The sequence below is a fragment of the Cetorhinus maximus genome, chromosome 7 (assembly GCF_964194155.1).
Source record: "Cetorhinus maximus chromosome 7, sCetMax3.hap1.1, whole genome shotgun sequence".
Classification (NCBI taxonomy): Eukaryota; Metazoa; Chordata; class Chondrichthyes; order Lamniformes; family Cetorhinidae; genus Cetorhinus; species Cetorhinus maximus.
In genome coordinates, this window is record NC_135885.1 from 39,858,441 (window position 1) to 39,881,276 (window position 22,836).

Consider the following 22,836-nt stretch of genomic DNA (forward strand, 5'->3'; position numbering starts at 1 on the left):
ATCTATATTAAAACTGACAGACAAAAATACACATTGGACAGTTCGCTGGGAAGAATCACGTGTTACCTACAAACCATTATGGTGATTTGACTGTGGTGATCTATAGTGCCTCGATGCCAGCAGTGAAGGCATCCACCTGGATTCTAGTTGGCACTTTCACATTCACTCTTACAGCGAGCAGAAATTAGTTTCCTGACCCAACTATATTCACATGATTTATATTTCGCAAGTGGCAGCAACGTGCATAAAATAGTGACGAATCCCAGAAACTTTACGTGTTAGTGAAACAGAATTATTCAGTGAAAATGTGCAGTAGTTACTGCAGTTGATACAAAGCCAAACATTTAATCTTAATGTTTAAAATGTTTTCACTTGTTCTGGATTGCTTTGAAATTCTAACGTCAGCAGAGGTAGTCCAGCTCGTCAGTAATATTGAAATGTTCGCAGCATTTTTGGATGCTGGTTAATACAGTACTGACACTGGGTTACTGTGGACAATGACTTGGTTTCACTTAAAGTAAAAACAGTGAGGGACCGGCAGTACAACGAAGCCGTTGGTTCAGATTGCTTCGAACAGGTGCTGGTGTATAACCTGCAGAATAAAAGTGGCATTAGTCAGCCACTGGTCTTTTGTGCCAACCTGGCATCTGGTGATAACAGTAGGTGCAACAAGATGAAGACGCGTTCTGTTTCTTAGCACTAACACAGAATTGTTACAGCGCAGAAAGAGGCCATTTGGCCCATCCTGTCTGTACTGGTTCTCCGAATGAGCATTTCACCAAATGCCATTCTCCTGCCTTCTCCCCGTCACCCAGCACATTAATAATCATCTAATTCCCTCTTGAACGTCCCGATTGAACCTGCTTCCACCACACTCTCGGGCAGTGCATCATCTTAATGAATATAAGCAGACGTAATTCGTTGATGTAATGGATACAAAACACAGATATAAAAGCCATAAAAATCAGTGTCATTATCCTACTACATTGGTCCTTTAAATGCCCACGCACATGCGCAGAATAGGGGCCAACGTGAGGATGATGTAAGATCGCATCGCCAAAGCGTTCCGAATGCTGCATGGCGTTCGCACTGCCTTGTGGGAGTTGTAGTCATATCCGCCGCGATTTGCGTGCGATAGAACGGAGCCGCCAACGATTTGGACTACAATTCCCCAAATGCCCTGGTGCAGGCTAGACCGGAAGTGACGCAAGGCCCCGTCGCTCTGCGATCAGCCTTCTCCCCATGCGCCATATTGGGTTTGAGAGAGAAAAATGACAGGACGAACGGCTGGACTGGGATCGTCCTGAAGTGAAACAAGAATGAGAACTTAGCTAAACTGTCTTTCCGGAATATGAAAGGGACAACGTAGAGTTTCTGTTTGTGTCAGTATTTAAAGTGTTGACTCAACTGTGAAGCGCCTGTTTTAAAGGATATTTCTGTTTAATCTTCACCCTCCCCCTCTGCTTCTCTTTAACTTACGGTGGAAGCAAGCTTGTTCTCGGCTCGGTTTGCAGTTGAGATAATTCGCACATTTTAAAACTTAACGAGTCTCTGCTTCTCCCTGTGGGCACCTCTCGTCTTTTCCTCGGTCTTTTTTGCCTTTTACTGTGAACTGAGCTGCCACATTCAGGGAGGTTGCGATTGCTTGAAGACAGAACTCGTGTGGTTGGCTCTGAGTTTCTATTTGTTTATTTTTCCTTCCTTTCTGGATTGAATTCCGCCCCGTTGTTGTGAAGGAGCTTGGAAACTGAGCGGAGGGAGCTGCGAATATCCCTGGCAGTGGTTGTCAAATAGATAGACGGATAGAATTAAAGATGTCAAGCTGTATACCGGCGGATATGGTAAGAAACATGACACAGGTTATATATTCTTCTAATGTCAGTTCCATTGAGTTCATTAACAAAACCCTTACATCCACCTCCTCAATAGTGGAGGCATTGCAAAACGTAAAGGCAGTCAGTAAATGGTGGTCGCAAAGGAAATGTCTCTGTTACATTGTGGGAGTGTGAGAAAGATTTAACTGAATTTTTTAAAACGCAAACTTCATTTGTAGCTTCATTTATGACCATCGTTATCTTTCAACTGGTAAAAGAGCTAGTTTAATTAAAAGTTAAGTGTTCATTTTAAAGGGCTATGTTTATGAAGGGGAGCTGTCATTTCAAATGTTCCTGTGACCGACCGATCATATCGAACTGGAGACTAAACTACAGTAAAAAGGGAGCCCCGGGGAATTATTTGCGTGATGCAAATGTTATTTGGTGTTGTGTTTTTTATAGTGTCGGATAATAATCAGTGGGGGTAATGATGAGGTGTGTTTCCTGAAATTCATATGCATCCTTAATACACAAATAGATTTTGTGTACGTATGGTATCGGGGTGGCTCCTGCTATGTATGTTTGGTTAAGGCAGCGCTAAAGTAAAATGTAACAGAACCGGTTTTCATGTGCTGCTCGATACATAAATTCAGTCTAATTTTTCACCCATAACAAGTATGTTTGTTTCATGTACCATTGCAATGACATTGCAGTTGTCCATACAATAATGATCCACTGGTTAAAAGATGAAGAATTATAAAATAGAGAGTTTCTTTTTATGCTGAAGCAATATTTTGATACCAAAATATCAATGTTTAACACTTAGGGAGAAACGAATCATTATTGAGAGTGTTTTCTGAATAATAATATCTAGCTGCAGACATGAATCAGTCCCAGTTGGCTTCATTTAATGTTTGCTTTTAGGGAATTAAACAAAGATGTAGAACTCTAAACTTCCAGCTTTCGAAAACAGTAACCACAAGTAATATAGGTGTTGGTAATAACTGAAATACATTTTTCATTCAATATTCTTTCATTAATTTTGTTAACTTGTAACTTTCTACTGCTAACTACTTCCTTTGTTGTATAGTGTTTTTCACGGCTATCTAATCTAATCAAATCTATCTATATATTATCCATAGCACTGCACTAACAGGAATAAATGCCATGTACAAAGTCACAGTAATACACAGGCGTTCGTATTTGCTGGAACAGTTAATTTAATTTACAATAGGAATAGCAACAATAAAGTAACCTTTAAACTCATGACTAGTTACTTGTGTATAGTGCAGATAGGGAAGGACCTAGTGAGCAATGCAGATAAGGGAAGGTGCCTTTAAAGAAGCACAAGTAATAATTTGGGAAGGGTCACTGCCCTTGTGAAGAAATGCTTGGTGCATCTTTTTGTTTGCGCAGATTGAGAAACATATACTAGCACTTTAGTAACAATGGTTGCATGTAATTTGTGCCAACTTGTGATGTTTGGGTGTGGTTAACTCTTTCCACTGTGCGTTAAGCCTATTTTTAGTGACCATTTTTCACAAACTCCATCTTTAAGGTAATGCAAATTTCTAACATCCATGTTACAAGACACATAGGGTGTTTTCATTACATAAGTGTATAAGTTATTATCTTCGTATGGAAGCATTTCATAATTTAACCATTCTCATTACAAGTTGTCCTTTTGCTGACAGAAAACGCAGTCTGCGGCATTTGTAAACAAAAGTGGCTATAGAGGGTAACAAACTTACATTTTTGAAGGAGCAATTTGTAAATGGATTTAAGAAGTGATCACGTATGTTGCATTTATATTTCCTGTAGGAAAAACTTGCATTTGAATAGTGTCTTTCAGTACCTCAGGACAGCTCAAGTGCTTTACAGCCAATTAAGTACTTTTTGATGTATAGTCATTTTTGCCATGTAGGAAATGCGGCAGCCAATTTGCATGCAGCAAGGCCTCACAGAAATGCAATAATCTCTTTCAGTGATGCTGATTAAGCAATTAAATATTGGCCAGCACACCATGGTTGAGTACTCTGTTCTTCAAAATAGTGCCTCGAGAGTTTTCAGGTCAACCTAAGGGGGCAGGCAGGACCTCAGTTTATGTGAAAGTCAGCATCCCTGGTGGTGGAGTGCACATTTTGCTCTGAAGTGTGAGCCTGGATTATGTGTTCAAGTCTCTGGAGTGAGACTTGAACTCCTAACTTTTTGACTGGGGCAAGAGTGCTGCCAGGGTTTCAAGGGCAACGTCTAGTATTTTTACGGTACTGTGCTGCTCTCGTAGATGTCGAGAGTGGCTGCTTTATTTTGCCGGGTGGTTTATACAGCAGCCAGATGCACATTAAAATCACTGCAGATTTTTCAAGCTACTGTTTGTAACCATTTCCCAAGAGACATGCCACAAAAAATCAATTCTGTTTCAGTGGTGTTGTAAAGAACTTCTCAATCAAGAATTGAACTGTAAAGGCAGTGGAATACAGCTTCTGTTTGATTTTTAAGACCTGAAAATAATTTCCTACACCAACCTCATTTAATATTCAAATTTATTATTGATTATTAAAACTTTTTGATTTACTTAGATCATTTATTAAAGTTCTTTCTTTGGCACAGTGTGGGGATGGGGATGAGAGTGAGCGATTTGTCAACGGCAAAATGTATTTCAATAAGGCAGTAGAGAACTTGGTATGAATTAGAACATTGTTCTTTTGGAGCTGAGGTTGAGCAGAGCCTGTACACAAGAGATTCAAGTGTCTTTCTGATGTCTGTGAAGACCCTATCTTAATTAAGACTGGGGAATTGGAGTCAAGGTTTGCTGTGTTCTTAGCTGATACTAATATTATGTCTTGAGACCAGTCCTAATGGTTGATCTTTGGGGCCCCTCCCTTTATTTCGCTGACAATTGGAAGACTTGCTGTTCCTATTATGAGGATCGGGCTAAACTGGTATTATATGTACAGAGTGAGGGAAGAATTCAGTAGTGACTGAAAAGTCTTTACTTCAGTTTTTGGTGTCAAGATGCGGGAGATGAAAAAGAGAGAGATGTAAACTGAGGGACCTCATTGTTGCAGAAAAATAGCCTCTTCCTTAATGTTTTCCAGTTCTCACTTTGGATGCTGCCTCTTGTCCCATTTATCCATTTTGAAAAGCAGTAACAGGATTAATTTGAATAGGTGGGCTGCAGCTTGTTAGTTTAAATTGTTGCACTTCTGTATATTTGTATCCTGTGGAGTTATTTATTATCAGCTCAATGACTGCTGAATTTGAGATCTGAAATGGCAGCTTTAAGTAATCATTTAAATTGATCAATTTTGAGCAAATATATATAATTTGTCTGGTCAGTTAATAAAAATAAGTTCCAATGTTTGGTTCCCTGTTCCTCGGGGGGGAAAAACGGTGATATAGTGGTAACGTCACTGGACTGGTAATCCAGAGGCCCAAACTAGGGACACGGGTTCAAATTCCCTCCAGGGCAGCTGGTGGAATTTAAATTCAATTAATCTGGAATTGAAAGTTAGCCCCAGTGATAGTGACCATGAAGCTATCATCGATTGTTGTAAAAACCCATCTGGTTCACAAATGTCCCTTAGGGAAGGAAATATGCCATCCTTACCTGATCTGGCCTACGTGTGACTCCAGACCCGCAATGTGGTTGACTCTTAACTGCCCTCTGAAATGGCCCAGCAAGCTACTCAGTTCAAGGGCAAATAGGGATGGGCAATAAATCCTGGCCTTGCCAGCAATACCCACATCCCATGAAAGAATAAAAAACATGACTTAATGGAGAAGGGATTGTGGAATTTTTTGTCAGAACTGTACTAAATGTGTTAATTGTATATCAGTTTAATTGTATTTAGGTGGTGGGAATTTATTGGAAACTCACTTGTGCTCACACATATATATATCATAAAGTAGTGTCGACTAGTTTGTGAAGATTGGGAATATTGTTGTGCCTCTCATCCAATTTGTGCTTCCATTATTTTGTTACAAATATTAAGTGAATGAGAGGTGGCTCAAATTTCAGTGTCTTCTATATAATCGGGTATTTAACACGTTCTGGGAGTGTGTTATAAATCATGGTGACATAGTAAAGCAACATATTAATTTCTAATCTGGGTTTTGCCTTTGTGAATTGTATGTCACTTTGAACTCCATACTAGGAGGCTGAATTTGTAATCTAAGCGATGTTCAAGTGCAGCACTTAAGGAGAGAGATGTTGTTGGGTTGCCAACCTTTAGATGAAATATCAAACCAAACTTCAAGTGGATATTAAAGATACCATGGTCTTTTGAAGAGCAAAGACTTTTCCTAGTGTGCTGGCCAACATTCCTCCCTCAGTTGAAATTACTAAAAACATAATAGGATTGTGCTGTGCACAAAATGCCTGTGTGTTTTCCTACAAAAGTCTTCAGAGTTAATACATTGTGTGTTTAGACTTTGAAAATGTTTTAGGGAGATGCAAGTGCATGTTTTTTGTGTTACAGCCTTGATTATATTTAAAGTGATTTTATGACACAAACACTTCACCATCTCAGTTTCTGGCTATTTGGCATTTTTCTTACTAGTATTCAATCAAGGCGTTTTTGTAATGAAACTGGGTTCACTGGGAAAGGAAATGTTTTGTTCTGTTACATGACAGGAAAAGACAATGCACTATTTTGTATGGGGTAATGATACACTTGTGTGTGCACATTGTAGATAGACAACTATTGCAACTAAGTGCACTTTTTAAACTAATTGAGGTTCATAGCTTACTTTTGTAAGTTTTTTTTTGTTTTTTTGCATGGCCATGTTTATAGTATTGGCTTTGATATCAATACTGCACTGGATTAAATACATAACCTTGAGTTCATTCTAATTGTTTGAGACTCCTGTTTAATGCCCCACTCCTTTCCTGCAACCCCCTGATAAAACACATTTGAAAGTGTCTTGGAATATCTTACACTTGTGCATATTTTTCCTTTCTCCCTGCTTCTGTTTTTAGACAGTCTGTTTTCAGCCCTTTGCCAATACCTTTATTGATTCTTCCACAATAACAATTTGCACTTCTTTTGTTCATTTTGATGTAGCAAAACAGCCCTGACCATTTCAAAGAAGGCGAAGAATAGGCACATAAGTTGGAGGCTTGTTCAGGGAGAGGTTTTGAGTGAGAGAGGAGGTACCGCGGTCAAGTACAAGCTGTGATAATTGTGCCATTGGTGGGATGCACAGTTGGAAAATTGGAGACAATGAAACACAACTTTGTTGGAGAAGGTTGTAGGGATGGGATGGAGCTGGCCATGGAGGAATTTGTTTTGATGTCATAGCTTTGGAAGAGTTGGGGGTAGTGGAGGGCAGTGCCAACAGCATTGATAGGTGCCTGGAATTTAGTAAGTGTGACCGAGGATGAATATCCCTGTTTTTACTCATCACAAGAAGCACTTTCCCTCCATTGTGCACCAGTTTCCAATATTTTGATTAGATCAGGAAGCTGATGTGTTTCTCCCAATGTAAGCCTTATACTGCATTCTCAGGCATCTGTCAGTATTGCTTAAAGGAATTACTGAAACTGAAGCCAGCTCAATTTCACTTTTAATAGTTATAGCAAGATCAAGTGCAGCCAAAATGAATGCTGCACGTAATATTTTTTGTTAATTAAACTGCTTCATTGAGTGTTTTGTCAAATTTTAAGAAGCAGGACAATAAGCTGTGAACATCTGTCCCATCAACTTTTGCTTAAGTGCTGTGTCCTTCAAGGGGTATAATCAAGAACAGCTCATCCAAAGGTGTTTCTCACTGAAGTTGGAGTCAGATTTGTAGCCTTGGTGAGTTCAGGTAAATGTATAAGAAAAAGTGATAAGAAAATTTCTGACTTCATTTTTTCTCCTGGTTAGTCTGCACTCTCCTCTCCTCTCCTGTCCAGAGAGGTGGAGGCTGATCTTCCAAGCTTCCTCATAACAGGTCATTACACCTGTAGCTGAACACACAACCTTTTATTCCTTTCTTCCCCAGGGATCCAGCTGAAACTGGGCAGTCTGCATCTTTTGTAGAAAGCCATATTGGACCATCAATACGAGTGAAAAATTGTAAGCTTTTGTTCCTAATTAATATGATTTGTGCCTTCAAAACAATTCAGTTATTTCACAGATTAGTAAATAAGTAAGAATGGAAATAGCAATAAACACAATAAATAAAACTAGAACTGTTTTAGCTGCAATTTTTTGAGGCCCTTACATGAGTCTGAATTCTACACATTGTTCACGGAATAGTTGCACACTGTCACCATCTGTAGAACGTGCTTTAAGAGCTTATTCTCCCAAAACACAGTAATCTATCAACAGTGTTAATATGAAGCAATTTATTCAGAAAAATTGTATTAGAATTGAGTTGGGAAGATTAATGCAAAATATTTCAGTAAATTCCTGTTGTTGAATAAAATATTGAAGGTTAATCGGCACTGATGACAGTGAAATGTTCTTACAGCATTTTGTGCCTCTAAGGTTGTCCCACCATGGCAAATTGGTGCAGATGTTGGTATTAAAATGTTTCAGTTTTGGAATCTTCAGCTGTAGCGTAGGTAATTTCTGTCTGAAAAGTTAAAGGGCATGTTATTTGAAAAACATTGAAAATGTGATTGGTGGAGGAGCATTGTTTCTGAAATTCTGTTTCTGAACCCTGGCAATTATTTTGTACAAAAATTAGACAATTTCAGTCAAAGATGGCCTTAGTAAAATTTCATTAAGGATGGTGCGAGTCTGCTGTGTCCAAGCTGTGTGTTGCCAGGTTTACTGGAATTCTGGTGGCACAAAGATCATTGGTTAGTCAAAGAGGGAGAGCTCTGCAGCATCTTGTTGTACTTTAGGGTAGTACTTTAGGGGATGTACTTTAGAGGCCTGGACTATAATCAAAATAACATGAATTCAGACTCCATTTGGCATATGAGGTTAGCTTGCCCAAGTTAGGATTTTCTTATTCATCTCATTGTTTTGTAGTTGGGAGTAGAATTACAAAAACATTCTAATTTTTAATTGTGGTGGTAGCCTTCAGCCATGCAGGTCCAGCTACTGGAAGGTGGAAAACCTTCTCCCAGCTGCATTAGCACAATTTCAGCAATGATATCACATCCCTTTCACCTATGGCACAGATGCTGGCAGAGAGAAGTGGATAGCTGTCCTTGAATTTGAGTTGTGTAAGTTGTTGTTTGGCATGCTGAACAATGAGGTTCTTTGCTTAATAAGGTACAAATTATAAGTGTCACATTGCAACTATTTTGATAACTAGAACTTTCCTGCTTGTATTTTGATACTTTGGTAGTTTCTAATTTGCTAGTTGTGGGTGCTGGATTCAGGTTTTTAAATGTATGGCTATGCATATGATATTGAACAAGAAATTACCAAATCATTTTTTTGATTGAACATCAATCTAATTGATCACAATTTTATTGAAGCCCTCTTTACTGTCATCTCATTATCTGTAACCATGATTTTTTTCTGACTGCAGTATACTTATGACAAACTTATATTCAACCAAATCTGATATTTAAAAATTCTTTTTACTTTGAAAGTAGCCCATGCTTGGATACAGATCCATTGTTGCCAACACCTGTAGATAGCTTATCCAAGTAACCGGTTTTCTGAAACAAAAACAGAATTACCTGGAAAACTCAGCAGGTCTGGCAGCATCGGTGGAGAAGAAATCAGTTGACGTTTCGAGTCCTCACGACCCTTCGGCAGAACTGTTCTGCCGAAGGGTCGTGAGGACTCGAAACGTCAATTGATTTCTTCTCCACCGATGCTGCCAGACCTGCTGAGTTTTTCCAGGTAATTCTGTTTTTGTTTTGGATTTCCAGCATCCGCAGTAGCTTTTAGCTTTTTGTTTTTATAACCGGTTTTCTGAGCTTGGCTGGTTTATGTTAATAGGCTACTTGCACTTGGAGACATCACGGCTGAACTGAACCTGTAATCATCCAACCTCCAATTTCTAAGCTCTTGCTGCTACCCAGAATTAAAGCTTGACTTCCTCTGTATAGCTTAATACAGTACCATGCAGTGCATTTGCTTGTGTATGTTAGCTCCAATTATATTATTTGGAAACCTGTTCTGCAGTCCTTATGATAGGTCCGTGCCCATCATGTGGTGAAGTAAGCTTTTGATCTGGTCTGAGAAGCATATGACCAGTTAACTGCTTGCGTCATTTTCAAAACTATGCTGCTGTGAAACCTGATCTGTGGGAATTCAGCGTGAATGAGAATATACTGAACTTTTGTTGTGAAATAATGATGGCTACTGTCTTGGTTCACCCAAGTACTTTAGGGTAGTAGAGTGGTTATGTTACTGCACTAGTAATCCAGAGACCTGGACTATATTCAAAATAACATGAAGTCAGACCCCATTTGGCAGTTTGAGAATTTGAATTTACTAAAAAGTAATTTAGATATAAAAACTCATTAGTAAAAAATGACCATGAAGCTGTCAATCTGTTGTACAAAACCAACTTGTTCACTAAGCTCTTGTAGAGGGAGCATACCTGCCATGCTTAACCATGTAGTCTTGCCTATATGTGACACCAGCCCACATTGTGATTCACTGGTGACCTCAAGTCCCTCAACCAGGAAAACTAGACATAGCAATAAAAGCAGATCTTGATCTCGACAATGTTTTAGTTCAAGGTTTTAAGGTTTTGAAAGGGAGTGAGTGAGTCTCCAAATCTTTATATGTGGTGGTTTATGGCCAAAAGATCAGATTCTGAGCTTTGTGCATTTTCCTGAATCTAACTTTACTTTACCCAGCTACAGTGTTTCTTCTCCACCTTCGCATTCAAATCCCTCCTGGACACAAGCCTCCTTGCTGCTGCCAACTCTTGCTCCCACACCCTGTTCCTTCTTGGTACAAGCCCATCTTTGTACCCTCCAAGGAGATCCTTTTTCTTCCATTCATAATATGCATCCTTTCTTCCTCTTCAGCTCATGCCACATCTTAGTTTTTTTCCCCTCATTTATGTTGCAGCAACTCCCAGATTTTGTTTTTCTCCTGACCTGTTCCATCTGTACCAGAAACCACTGCCAACTGACCTGTTATTTTGATATATACACTCAAGGGCTAGGGTTGGAATTCAAAATATATAAGAATTGGAGACGCAAGAGGAAAATAGACAATTAAAAGTTGATATCCTGAGAGAGAAGAAAAACATAGCCTTTTTATGTTTCATGATCACATGTAAATGTTTAGCAGCAGAACCTATTGAAACAAAATTATTGGATTTCTTTTTATGGTAACCAGGAAACATTTTTACTGCTTCTCTGACAGCAGCAATGTATGTTAGTGGTGGTGTCAATGCAATATATTGTGGCAGCATAGCAAGTTAGCTCAGACTCTGCCAATGTGCAGATTGCATTATAACCGCGCGAAAAAAAGACTCAACAGTGTGGATAGAAAGGAGAGGACTTGCATTTATAAAGTGCCTTTCACAGCCTCAGGACCTTTGTAAAGTGAGCTAACTGCATTACTGTCCCATATTCTCTTTCTAACATTGGACTAGTCTTCTTGTAAACCAGCTACATCCTGTGGAACAGCAATTCCATGCATGCACAGACTGTTCACACCCAATTAAGTACTTTTGAAGTGTAGTTACTATTGTAGTGTAGGAAAAGTGGCAGCCAATTTGTTCACTGTCAAGATCCAAGAAGAAGCATTGTAACAATGACCAGGTAACCAATATTGCTAAAAACAGATTAGGGAAAAATGTTAGCATGGGATCGAAGGAGAATTCCCTTGTTCTTCAAATAGTATCTTGGGATATGCCTAAGAGAGTTCACAAGGTTTGCAAGAAATTAATCCCTTAATAAAACCTTTACCTTTTAAACACACACAATGCTGTGGGAGATTGTTGGCACAGATACGGTGCTATTCTGTCTGTAGTGGCATCATGGCGTTGCTGCTCTCCCCAATCATTGACCAGAATGCCATGGATAGTCTTTGCCTGGATGGAATGGATGTAGCTGGTTTCTGGGAAGACCAGTTCAATGTTAGAAAATATGGGACAATTGTGCAGTTTAACTCACTTTCCCAAGAGCTGGCTACAATGTAAAAGGAAGTAGAGATCAATTTGTTTAACGGGTAGTTGAGCTACAATGAGAAGGGGCATGAAGTCAAGCTACAACCACGAGAACCAGATGCATTCTTGTCACTAATGTTAAGAGATAGGGTCCAGCACCTCGACATGTGGCAATGCATAGAAATTTAATGGCCAAAATAACACACCCATTCCAGAACTCATTGTTCAAGCTTCCTAACAAAGTCAAGCAAATGAGAACCATTGAACTTGTGAGCATGGCCCAAATCTGTCGCCTCCCTCCACCTAGAAGGACAAGTGCAGCATCACCTCCAACTTCCTTCCAAGCCACACAATATCCTGACTTGGTTGTATAATGTAGTTCTTTCATCATCGCTGGGTCAAAATCCTGGAACTCCCAACCTTACAACACTTGAGTATCTTCACCACTTAGAATGCAGTGGTTCAAGAAGACAGCCTAGCACATACTATCATCTGAAGGTCGACTAGGCATGTGCCAGTAATGCCTGCATCTGGTGAATGAAGTAGATAACTAATTTGATGTTTTAAAACACATATTCCCTAATATCTAATTCTAATGATAAATAGAGCTAGCTTGGACTCATCACGACCCATTCACTGCCTGTAAATTGTCAGACTGCTTGTTTGAGACAATCCAATACTGGTTGAGCAGAAACATCATCGAAGTAAATATTGGGAAGACCGAAGCCACTGAATTTGGTCCTTGCTACAAACTAGTTCCCTAGCCACCGACTCCATCCCTCTCCCTGGTCACTGTCTGAGGCTGAATCAGACAGTTTGCAACCTTGATGTTATATTTGACCACGGGATGTCTATAGTCCACATATCTGCACCATCACTAAGTCCACCTATTTCCATCTCTAACATCGCCCAACTCTGCCCCTGCCTCAGCTCATCTGTTGTAGCATAAAAGCAGCAAACAATTTGTTCTTTGGGATTTACATGGCATGCTATAATTTTCCTCCATTTAATACTCCTTTCATAACAAAGTTTATAATACTAATTGAACCATGTGACATGTCCTTGTAATGTCACGATAGCATAGCTTAGTTAAATGACACCTGTATTTTTTCTCAAACTTCTGATTGTTTAGAAATGTGTATAATTTTTAAAAAATGTTTGTTTATATGTGGATATTTGATTTAAATTAGAAATCTTTTTAGGGTTTGCATTCTAATGACTCATAGAGGTCTACAGCACAGAAAAAAGCCCTTCTGCCCATCGAGTCTGCGCCAGTCAAACAAGTATCTAACTATTCTAATCCCATTTTCCAGCACTAGGCCCATAGCCTTGTATGTCATGGCATCGCAAGTGTACATCCAAATACTTAAATGTTATGAGGGTTTCTGCCTCTACCACCCTTTCAGGCAGAGAGTTCCAGATTCCCACCACCCTCTGGGTGAAAAAATTCTTCCTCACATCCCCTCTAAACCTCTTGCCCCTTACCTTAAATCTATGCCCCCTGGTCATTGATCCCTCCACCAAGGGGAAAAGTCCCTTCCTGTCTACCCTATCTATGCCTCTCATAATTTTATACACCTCAATCATGTCCCCCCTCAATCTCCTCTGCTCCAGGGAAAATAACCCCAGTCTATCCAATCTCTCCTCATAACTAAAACTGTCCAGCCCAGGCAACATCCTGGTAAATTTCCTCTGCACTCTCTCTAGTGCAATCACATCCTTCCTAAAATGCGGATTCCAGAACTTCATGGATGAAATTCTACAGTGGAGTCAATATTTCTCAGGGTTTGTTGAGGATAAGGGGAACAAGACAGATAGTTTAGAAGGAATGGATTTCTGATTTATTAATGAGAAATTCAAATCCCATGGGTGCTGACCTTCAGCCTCTCTACTGATCTGGTGTATTGTTCTCATGTGATTTATCTTCAGGATATTGGTACTGTAATATGACTTCATTCTGGTTTTATTACTTTCAATTTGACCGAATTTATTAAGTGATACTGTAATGAAATAAAGTGGTTGCTAGGTAGATTTGATGGAAGATTTAATTTACATTAGTAAGTAGATTTTAAATTGAAGTTATTGTTTTTGATAACTTGAAGTAGGAATATCATGGTAATCAAGTTTTTAATATTACATTTTTAAATAAGTGCTGCTTCAACATGATTAACAATGAAATTGTTATAGCTAATTTCTCATAGTATGAGTTGTGTAACCAGTGTGAGATAGCTGCCTCTCCAGTAGGCTAATGGAATACATCTAAGAAATAAACTTGCAGAGCTACAGGGATAGAATGAGAAAAACCTAACTGACTAGATCCTCCGGAGAGAAGCATAGACTTGATGGGTTGAATGGACTCCTGTGCGTAATGACTCTATAAGCAGCCTAAAAACGACTATCACTTGAACATTTCTACTTTTAGTGATTTTTAATTTAATTTATTTGAACATAGGTTTTGAATTGAATTTTTAAAAACGTTTAGAGAAACCATTGCTCGAAGTGATTTTAAACTAAACCAAGCATAAGAAAATAAACTGATCTTTATCTAGCACCTTTCACTACTTCAGGATGTCTCAAATGTCGGGATATCAGTTAAATATCAATGAAATGTACTCACTCTCATAATGTAGGAAATGCATCAACTGAGTAGTAAACAGCAAGCTCTCACAAACAGTAATGAAATTAAACACCAGATCATCTGTTTCAGGTGTTTGTTGAGGGATAAATATTGGCCAGGATATGAGGAGAACTGCCCCGCTCTTTTTGAAAAAGTGCAACGAGATCTTTTACATCCACTGAGGAGAGTTCCAGCCTTCGTGTTTTCCAAACTGATACTTTGTTCTTGAAGGCCTGTCTCTAGTTACTTGACTGTATCGACATATTATTTGTCACTCAAGGCAGTAAAGAGTAGCAAACCCAACACTAAATAGCATAAGATCATAAAAATTAGGAGCAGGAGTTAGGCCATTCAGCTCATCGAGCTTGCTCTGCCATTTGATAAGTTCATGGCTGATTTGTTGTAGCCTTAACTCCACCTTCCTGTCTGCCCCCATTATGCTTGACTCCCTTTCTGATCAAAAATCTGTCTAACTCAGTCCTGAATATCTTCAATGACCCAATCTCCACTGCTCGCTGGAGAAGAGAATTCCAAAGACTAATGACCCTCAGAGAAGAAATTCCTTATCTCCATCTTAAAAGGGAGACCTCTTATTTTTAAACTGTACGTCCTAGTTCTAGATTCTCTCCATGAGGGGAAGCATCCTCTCAGCATCTATCATTTCAAGCCCCCTCAGAATCTTGTGCTTTACCAACATTCCATTTGTCTTCTGAGTTACTTGTTGTATCTGCATGTTAACTTTTTGTGATTTATGCACAAGGACATCCCACTGTACCACAGCATTCAGTTTCTCTCCATTTAAATAACATTCTGCTTTTCTATTCTTCCTGCCAGTCAACAGCTTCTCATTTTCCCACTTTATACTCCATCTGCTGAATTTAAGCCCGTTCACTTAACCTATCTGTATCCCTTTGCAGATCCTTTGTGTCCTCCTCACAACTTGCTCTCCTACCTATCTTTGTATCAACAGCAAACTTGGCTACAATACACTCCGTTCTTTCATCCAAGTTAATAATATAGATTGTAAATAGTTGAGATCCCAGCAATGATCCCTGTGGCACTCCACTAGTTACAGTTTGCTGTCCTAAAAACGACTGATTTATCCTGACTCTGTTTCCTGTTAGTTAGCCAATCTTCCATCCACACTAATTTATAAACCCCCAACACCATGAGTCCTTACCTTGTGCAGTAACCTTTTATGTGGCACCTTATCGAATATTTTTTGGGAATCCAAATGCACTACATCTGCTGGTTTCCCTTATTTACTCTGCTTGCCACATCCTCAAAAAAACCTTAATAAATTTGTTAAACATTATTTTCCCTTTCACTAAACCATTTTGATTCTACCTGACCGTATTATGATTTCCTAAATGTCCTGCTACTACTTCCTTAATAATGGTATCCAACATTTCCCAGTGACAGATGTTAGACTAACTGGCCTATAGTTTCCTGCTTTCTGTTCTCCCTCCTTTCTTGAATAGAGGTGTTAAATTTGCAGCTTTCCAAACCATTGGGACCTTTGTAGAATCTAGGGAATTTTGGAAGATTACAACCAATGCATCCACTATCTCAGCACTATCTCCTTTAAGACCCAACGATGCAGGCCAGCAGGTCCAGGGGACATATCAGCCTTTAGTCCCAATATTCCTCCCAGTGCTTTTTCTCTTGTGATAGTGATTGTTTCAAGTCCCTTATTCCCTTTATCTCTTGATTTTCTGCAATCCTTGGGAATGTTTTTTGTGCATTCTACTGTGAAGACCAATACAAGCCCATGTTAACGAATACTGGATCACCTCAGGGTTGTGTACTGTCATCTTTACTTTTTATCCTCTATGTGAATGATTGTTGACCAGGGTATGATGACAACGATCCTGAAGTATGCAGATGATATGGTACTTGTGGGTCTCATAAGACATAATGAATGAAATATAGGATCTCAGTGGAGGAATTCGTAAAACGGTGTGATGATAATTCTCTTAAATTGAATGAAAACAAGGTGAAAGAACTAGTTATGGACTTTAGGAAAAAGCTAGTTAATGATATTGTTCCTGTGAAGATTTATAATGTGGACATTGAAATAATTAATAACTACAAGTATCTAGGTGTCAAAGTAGATGATAAGTTGAATTGGACGGAACATTGTACAAATGCGGTGACCAAGGAAGATACACGATTATAGTACCTCGGAAAATTAAAATCCTTTTGCGTAGATCCTACAATAATGAAACTCTTCTTTATGGCTGTAGTTGAGTGCTATCCTTTTCGGTTATCTCACCTGGTATCGTTGCCTTAGGAAAGCAGACTCTTTAAGGGTATAGAGATTATTGAACCAGGCAGGAAGGATATTTAATGAGCATATCTTTCTTGGCGAAATCTGCTCTCGAAGAATTTTGACTCGAGCGTCATGAACAATGATAATCACCCTTTGTCTCAGTATTACTATTGGATGCATTCAGGGAAAAAGCTACAATCCCTCAGATGCAGGACAACTTGGTTCCTGAGTTTGTTTTTGCCCTCCTCTCTAAGAACCTTTGAAAGGAGTTTGAGGATGTATATTCGGTGGGACTAACTGATTATTTTAATGTGTTGGAGTAGTTTTTAATTGATATTTTAATTAGTTAGGCTAATTTTCTTTCTTTTATTATTGTTTATATGTAATTTTTTTTAAAGAACAATTAATGTACCCGAAATGAATTTCCATATGGACAATAAAGTGAATTCATTTGAAATAGTTGTTCAAAGCCTTGTTTCCCATTGTTAATTCCTCAATCTCACCCTCTAAGGGACCAATGCTCACTTTAACTGCTCCTTTCCTTCTTATATACTCGTAGAAGCTTTAACTATATTTTTATATTTCTTGCTAGTTTTCTTTCATATTCTGATTTTTCCCTTTTTTCTTAGTCATCCTTTGCTGATTTCTAAAATGTTCCCAATCTTCTGGCCTATCACTAACCTTTGCAGCATTGCACGTCTTTCGCTTTGATACCATCCTTAACTTCCTGCATATGATGGTGCATCCTTCGCAAAGAGTCTTTCTTTCTCAATGTAATGTATGTTTGTTGAGAATTATGAAATATCTCCTTAAGTGCTTGCTGCTGCTTCTCCACTGTCTTACCTTTTAACCTAAAGTGAACTCTTTCTTCACGCCCTTGGAATTGCCTTTATTTAAGCTTAAGACTGTAGTTTCAGACCCACATTTCTCACCCTCAAACTGAATGTGAAATTCTATAATGTTAGAATCACTCTTACCTGAAGATCCTTTATTATGTGGTCATTAATTTATCCTGTCTGAATAACACTACCAGGTCTAAAATAACCAGTTCCCTGGTTGGCTCCAGATGTATTGTTCGAAGGAACTATCTCAAATATATTCTATAAACTCATCCTTCAGGCTACCTTTGCCAATTTGATTCATCCAATCTAAATGAAAATTAAAATCACCCACAATTATTGCAGTACCTTTCTTACAAGCCCCCATTATTTTTTGATTTATATTCAATTCTACAGGTCAGCTACTGTTAGAGGGCTATAAACTACTTCACCAGTTACTTCTTTCCCTTGCTATTTCTTATCTCCACCCAAACTGATTCTACATCCTGACCAACTGAACAAGATAATTTATCACTATTGTACTTTATTAACAGAGCCACTCCATCTCCTTTTCTTCCTGTCCTTCCGAAAAGTCAAATACCCTTGAATATTCAGGTTCTAGCTGTGGTCACTTAGCCAATACAAAGACATGGTTGCTATCATATACTTTTAATTGTTATTTTACCATTTTCCCCCACTCTGGCCTTATTTGCTGGTGCACTGTTCTGTTTGTATGCTCTGTCCCTTTCTGCCACAATCTAGTTATCATTTCCCATTTCGTTACCCTTCTCTATTGCCTTGTCCTTTCTCTTTAACTTTCCCAATCTCCCCTAATGTGAACCCTCCCCACCACTATTTATTTTCAAGCGTTCTCTACAGCCCTAGTTATAAGATTCACCAGGACACTGGTCCCAGTGTGGTCCAGGTGCAGGCCGTTGCAACGGTACAGCTTCCTCTTTCCCCAGTACTGGTGCCAGTGTCCCAGGAATTGAAAGCCCATTTCTCCCATACCAATCTTTGAGCCACATGTTCAACTCTCTGATTTTATTTACCCTATGCCATTTTGCTCGTGGCTCGGGTAGAAATTCAGAGATTATTACCTTTATGGTTCTGCTTTTTAGTTTAGTCTCTAGCTACTCACCCTCCCTTGGCAGAACTTCTTTCTTAGCCCCATTTATGTAATTGGTACCCACATGGACCCAGGCAACTGGACCCTTCCCCTCTCACTCAAAGTTCCTCTCTTGTCCCAAGGAAACGTTCTTAACCCTGACACGGCAGGCAACACAGCCTTCAGAACTCATACTCTTGACTGCGGAGAACAGTATCTATTCCCCCTAACTATACTGTGCCCTACGACAATTGTATTCCTTTTTACCCACCCCTGCACCACAATGCTGTTTGTCAGTTTGCTCATCCATTTGTTAAATGCTGGCCTAGCCAGTGACCCCCCACACCCCAAGAAATAATTTTTTAAAAATCCACCCTGCAGTCTGTACTATTGTCCACACAAGCTGTGAGAACATTGAACCTGCTGAACAATTGCAAGGTCTGAGGCTCCTCCATTGCTACCTTCTGGATCCCCATACCTGACTCTCTTGCAATCACACCATCCTATCCTTGACCACAGACCAAATTAGAAGTACCTAGCCTTCTGGGCCAAATATTCAGGTAACTTTCCCCTTCCCCAGTGCATCGCAGGGTCTGAAGCTTGGACTCTAGTTCAGCAACTCTGAGCCAAAGTTCCTCGAGCTGCAGACACTTACTGCAGATGTGGTTGCCTGTCACATTGTCCATCAGCTCTCATGCTACTGCTGTCACATCACCCGCCCTGCCCTCATTATTTGTTCTAGTTAACTAATAAAGTTTCAAATTTAGAAATACAATTGAGTGTCCATAGCTATATCATGGAGTTTAACTTATTTCGATAATAATTTAATACGATACTTCTATCTCCCCAGTACCAGTTTAAACTTCTGTCCCAGTTTAGAGAAAATAAACCAATCACCTTCCTGCTCATTTAATTCATGCTTCCAGGCTTCAGGTCTCGCGGTTTCTAGCTCCCTCTCTTGGACCACTCCTTTTTATGAAAGACCAGAACCTCCTCCCTCACTGCACCGAATTTTCTCACTTACCAAATTCCCAGAGTTAAGCACTCCTGTCTCACTGTACTTAGTCAAGCTCCACCTTCATGCTACTTAATTTGTGCATCTAAAAAGTCTCCTGTATTTATACTAGCTGAAATTCCAGAGACAAGTTCTAAATTAAATCTTGACACACTATGCCTGACCAAGAACTGTTAGGAACATGAGAGTGTGACAACCTTGCATGTCAGTAGGTAGGAGTGTAATGCACTCAATTGTGTAATCAAATGTTTTATTAATTTCTACAATTTTTCACATTTATTTTCCCCTTTATTCATTTGGACATGCCAATAATTAGAGCATGTACTATGATGTGAATCTGTAACTTTTTTGCAAATTTTGATTTATAACTAGTAACTATACTGGTCTGTTAATACATTGATGATGCAAACTTAATGGTTTCACAATTATCAAATCAATTGTGTAATTATAGTTATATCTCAGTATAATCCAAGATCGGGCTCTCTGAGTGAGTCCTAAGATTGTGAAACCTGCAATATAAATGCACGTTTCCTCTTTAAGTATTATTGCCTTGCCACTTCAGGAAGATCAGCTTTAAGTGGTGTGCTCCAAATTGCATTACACACTTAAGTTTCAGGAGCCTGTTTCTAGACTGCAGTATATTTTTGCAATGTAAGTATTGTGTATATATAAGCCAGAGGGAATTAGAACTGCGGTGTAGAATACTTTCTGGAAAAACACGAATGTAGAGCCAATAACACAGCTTTTAACTATTAACATTAAATGAATAGAGTGACAATGTTCTCTCAGAGCCCAATCCTGGGTCCTATGGAGATGTAACTATAATGATACAATTGATTTGTTAATTGTGAAACCATTAAATTTGTATCATCAATGTATTAAGAAACCAGTATATTTACCAGTTATAAATCAAAGTTTACAAAAATAAACTTTGCAGGTTCACATCATAGTGCATGCTCTAATTATTTCCATGCCCAAATGAATAAAGGGGAAAATAAATGTGAAAAAGTTGTAGAAATTAATAAAACATTTGATGTGTGAAGATTCCAGCTACTATCTTTGTAACTTATCTAGGATAGTCAGCATTTTTTGCCTGTCTGGTCAACCATATAATGCATTTTTATTGCCTAAGTAAAGGTGGTGTGTCTGATTCCCATGACATCCAGATTATTTTATCACCACTTTCTTACTGGAGCAATATTTTCAAGCAGCTGTTATTTCAGTTGAGAGGATTTGTAATTAATCTCATCCTGAGCCAAACTAGGTTCATTAGATGAAGATTATGAAACTTTTCAATCTTCAGGTGAATTAGCATGTGGCAGGGGTTAAAAATTCAGCTGTGTTTCAGTAATTAAGCACTGAGCTTGATAAATCTGAGATATTGTGAGATTAGCATTTGAAATCGAATTTAGGTGTAATGAAGAAATGTACTTTGTTAATTGGGTAAATTTGAATTCAGTATTTCCTGCTATATTAAGTATTTCCATAGTGGCTTCAATTCTGTTGCATTTTTGTCTATTATGGATCTGTTTAGATAGTTTAAAGTGTGTTTCAGGATTCAAAATTCCCATTGTTTACAAGGACTGCGAGAAGGTGGAGTTCAGGTAGATGACTGAATGGCGACATAGGCTCGAAGGGTCAAATGGCCTACTCCTTCTGTTGCTTATGTTCTTAAAGGCATGCAAATAAACTTAAAGGAACAGGTGCATCTCAAAGGGAGTGGTGAATTTCCCCCTCTTTTCCCCCTCTTTTCCCCTCCACCATCCCCCACACCCCTTCTCAAATCCTTGTATTAACTTTTTAACTGGCTTCAGTTAACTAGTTTGGGGGTTGTGCCGGTGCGTCTGTAGGGAGGAAATAATTGAAATAGCTAGTGTTGCAAATCAACTTGTTTTTGTGAAGCAGGCTGTGTCTGTGTACAAAAAAAATTAAAATACAAATGTTTAGGTATTCCATTGATATAGTGTCTTTAATGTAGAAAAACATCCCAAGGCACTTCACAAAAGCATAATCAGGCAAAAGCCATATAATTTTTTACAACCTGAGTTTACTTGAAACACAAAGTGATCATTAATAAAGCATAAGTCTAATTTTGTGGCTTTGTTGCTGAGCTTATTTAGCAGGTTAGCAAAAATACCGAATTTGTATGCTGATGTATTTTTTCTTTATGTTTTAGATATTTAGTGCATGGATTCCTTCTCAGTCAATTATTGGTTTGGTTTCCTTTCATGATTCTTACTGTTCTGCATTACTTCTGTGGTGAAATCACATTGACAGGAAGCTAAAGATTAATTTAGAATGCTATTAAAAAGCTAATTGCACTAATGGTATTGTTCATTTGCAGATGTAATGATTTGTGCACTGCTTGAACTAGATTATGGAAATGCAAGAGGTTCGGAGCTATGATCTCTATGTTGAACATAGCTTCTGATTTCAGCTCAACTGTAGACATCAGCAGTGAGCTTTGATTTTGTGTTTTGGGTGAGGCTTGAGTTTCAACAACTTAATCTTAAATGTAAGTTCAATCATGGGTTATATTCCTTTTGCCATTCTGGGTAGTGTCATTTGCATTTCATCTTTTGAAATCCAAACTGCCAAATTGTGGTGATGTCCATATTTCAGTGCTTTTTTTGCTCTAACATTTTATACATTTTTGGTTAAATAGTAAGTGCTGATGACTTCACTAATTGGGTAAGTTAGATGGTGTGAGATGTTGAGTGCATGGTGAAAGGAATATGATTAATATTCATCACCTCAAGATACTTCAGTTAACATGTCAGTTTAGTGATGCCAGTGGCAAGAACTCTGTAACAGTTCCTGAAATGACACCAATAACAGTATTACAACACTTATTTTGTGAACGTGTCAACAGAAGACCAAAACTGTAATCAGAATTCTTTAGCTCCCTTAATGTAGTGAACTTGATGGCTGGCTGGTGCATGTATCTAATTTAGAATTTTATGGTTTTTGTTAACTTATTTTACAGCTTTAAAGAGATCAGTAAATAATAGATTTCTTTAACCAGCAGTGTGTGCGAAATCTAGATGGGGTGTTCAAGGCGACATTTTAATCATGTGTTTTGTAATGACTTAATCAGATATTGGAGAACTCACTTTTTGGAACAAAGTTTGAGAGAAGTTTAGATATGTAAACCCCATACCAT

At 38.6% G+C, this 22,836-nt stretch overlaps 1 protein-coding gene across 1 annotated transcript in view; it reads left to right on the forward strand.

Annotated features, from left to right (window-relative positions):
• Positions 1-1,211: 1,211 nt before the first annotated feature.
• Positions 1,212-22,836, forward strand: part of ubl3a (ubiquitin-like 3a) — a 96,575-nt gene continuing 74,950 nt past the window's right edge. The window contains exon 1 of the mRNA XM_078545373.1: positions 1,212-1,841. Within this exon, the coding sequence (XP_078401499.1) occupies positions 1,815-1,841 (27 nt within the window). The 5' untranslated portion in view covers positions 1,212-1,814. The remainder of the gene's footprint in view (positions 1,842-22,836) is intronic.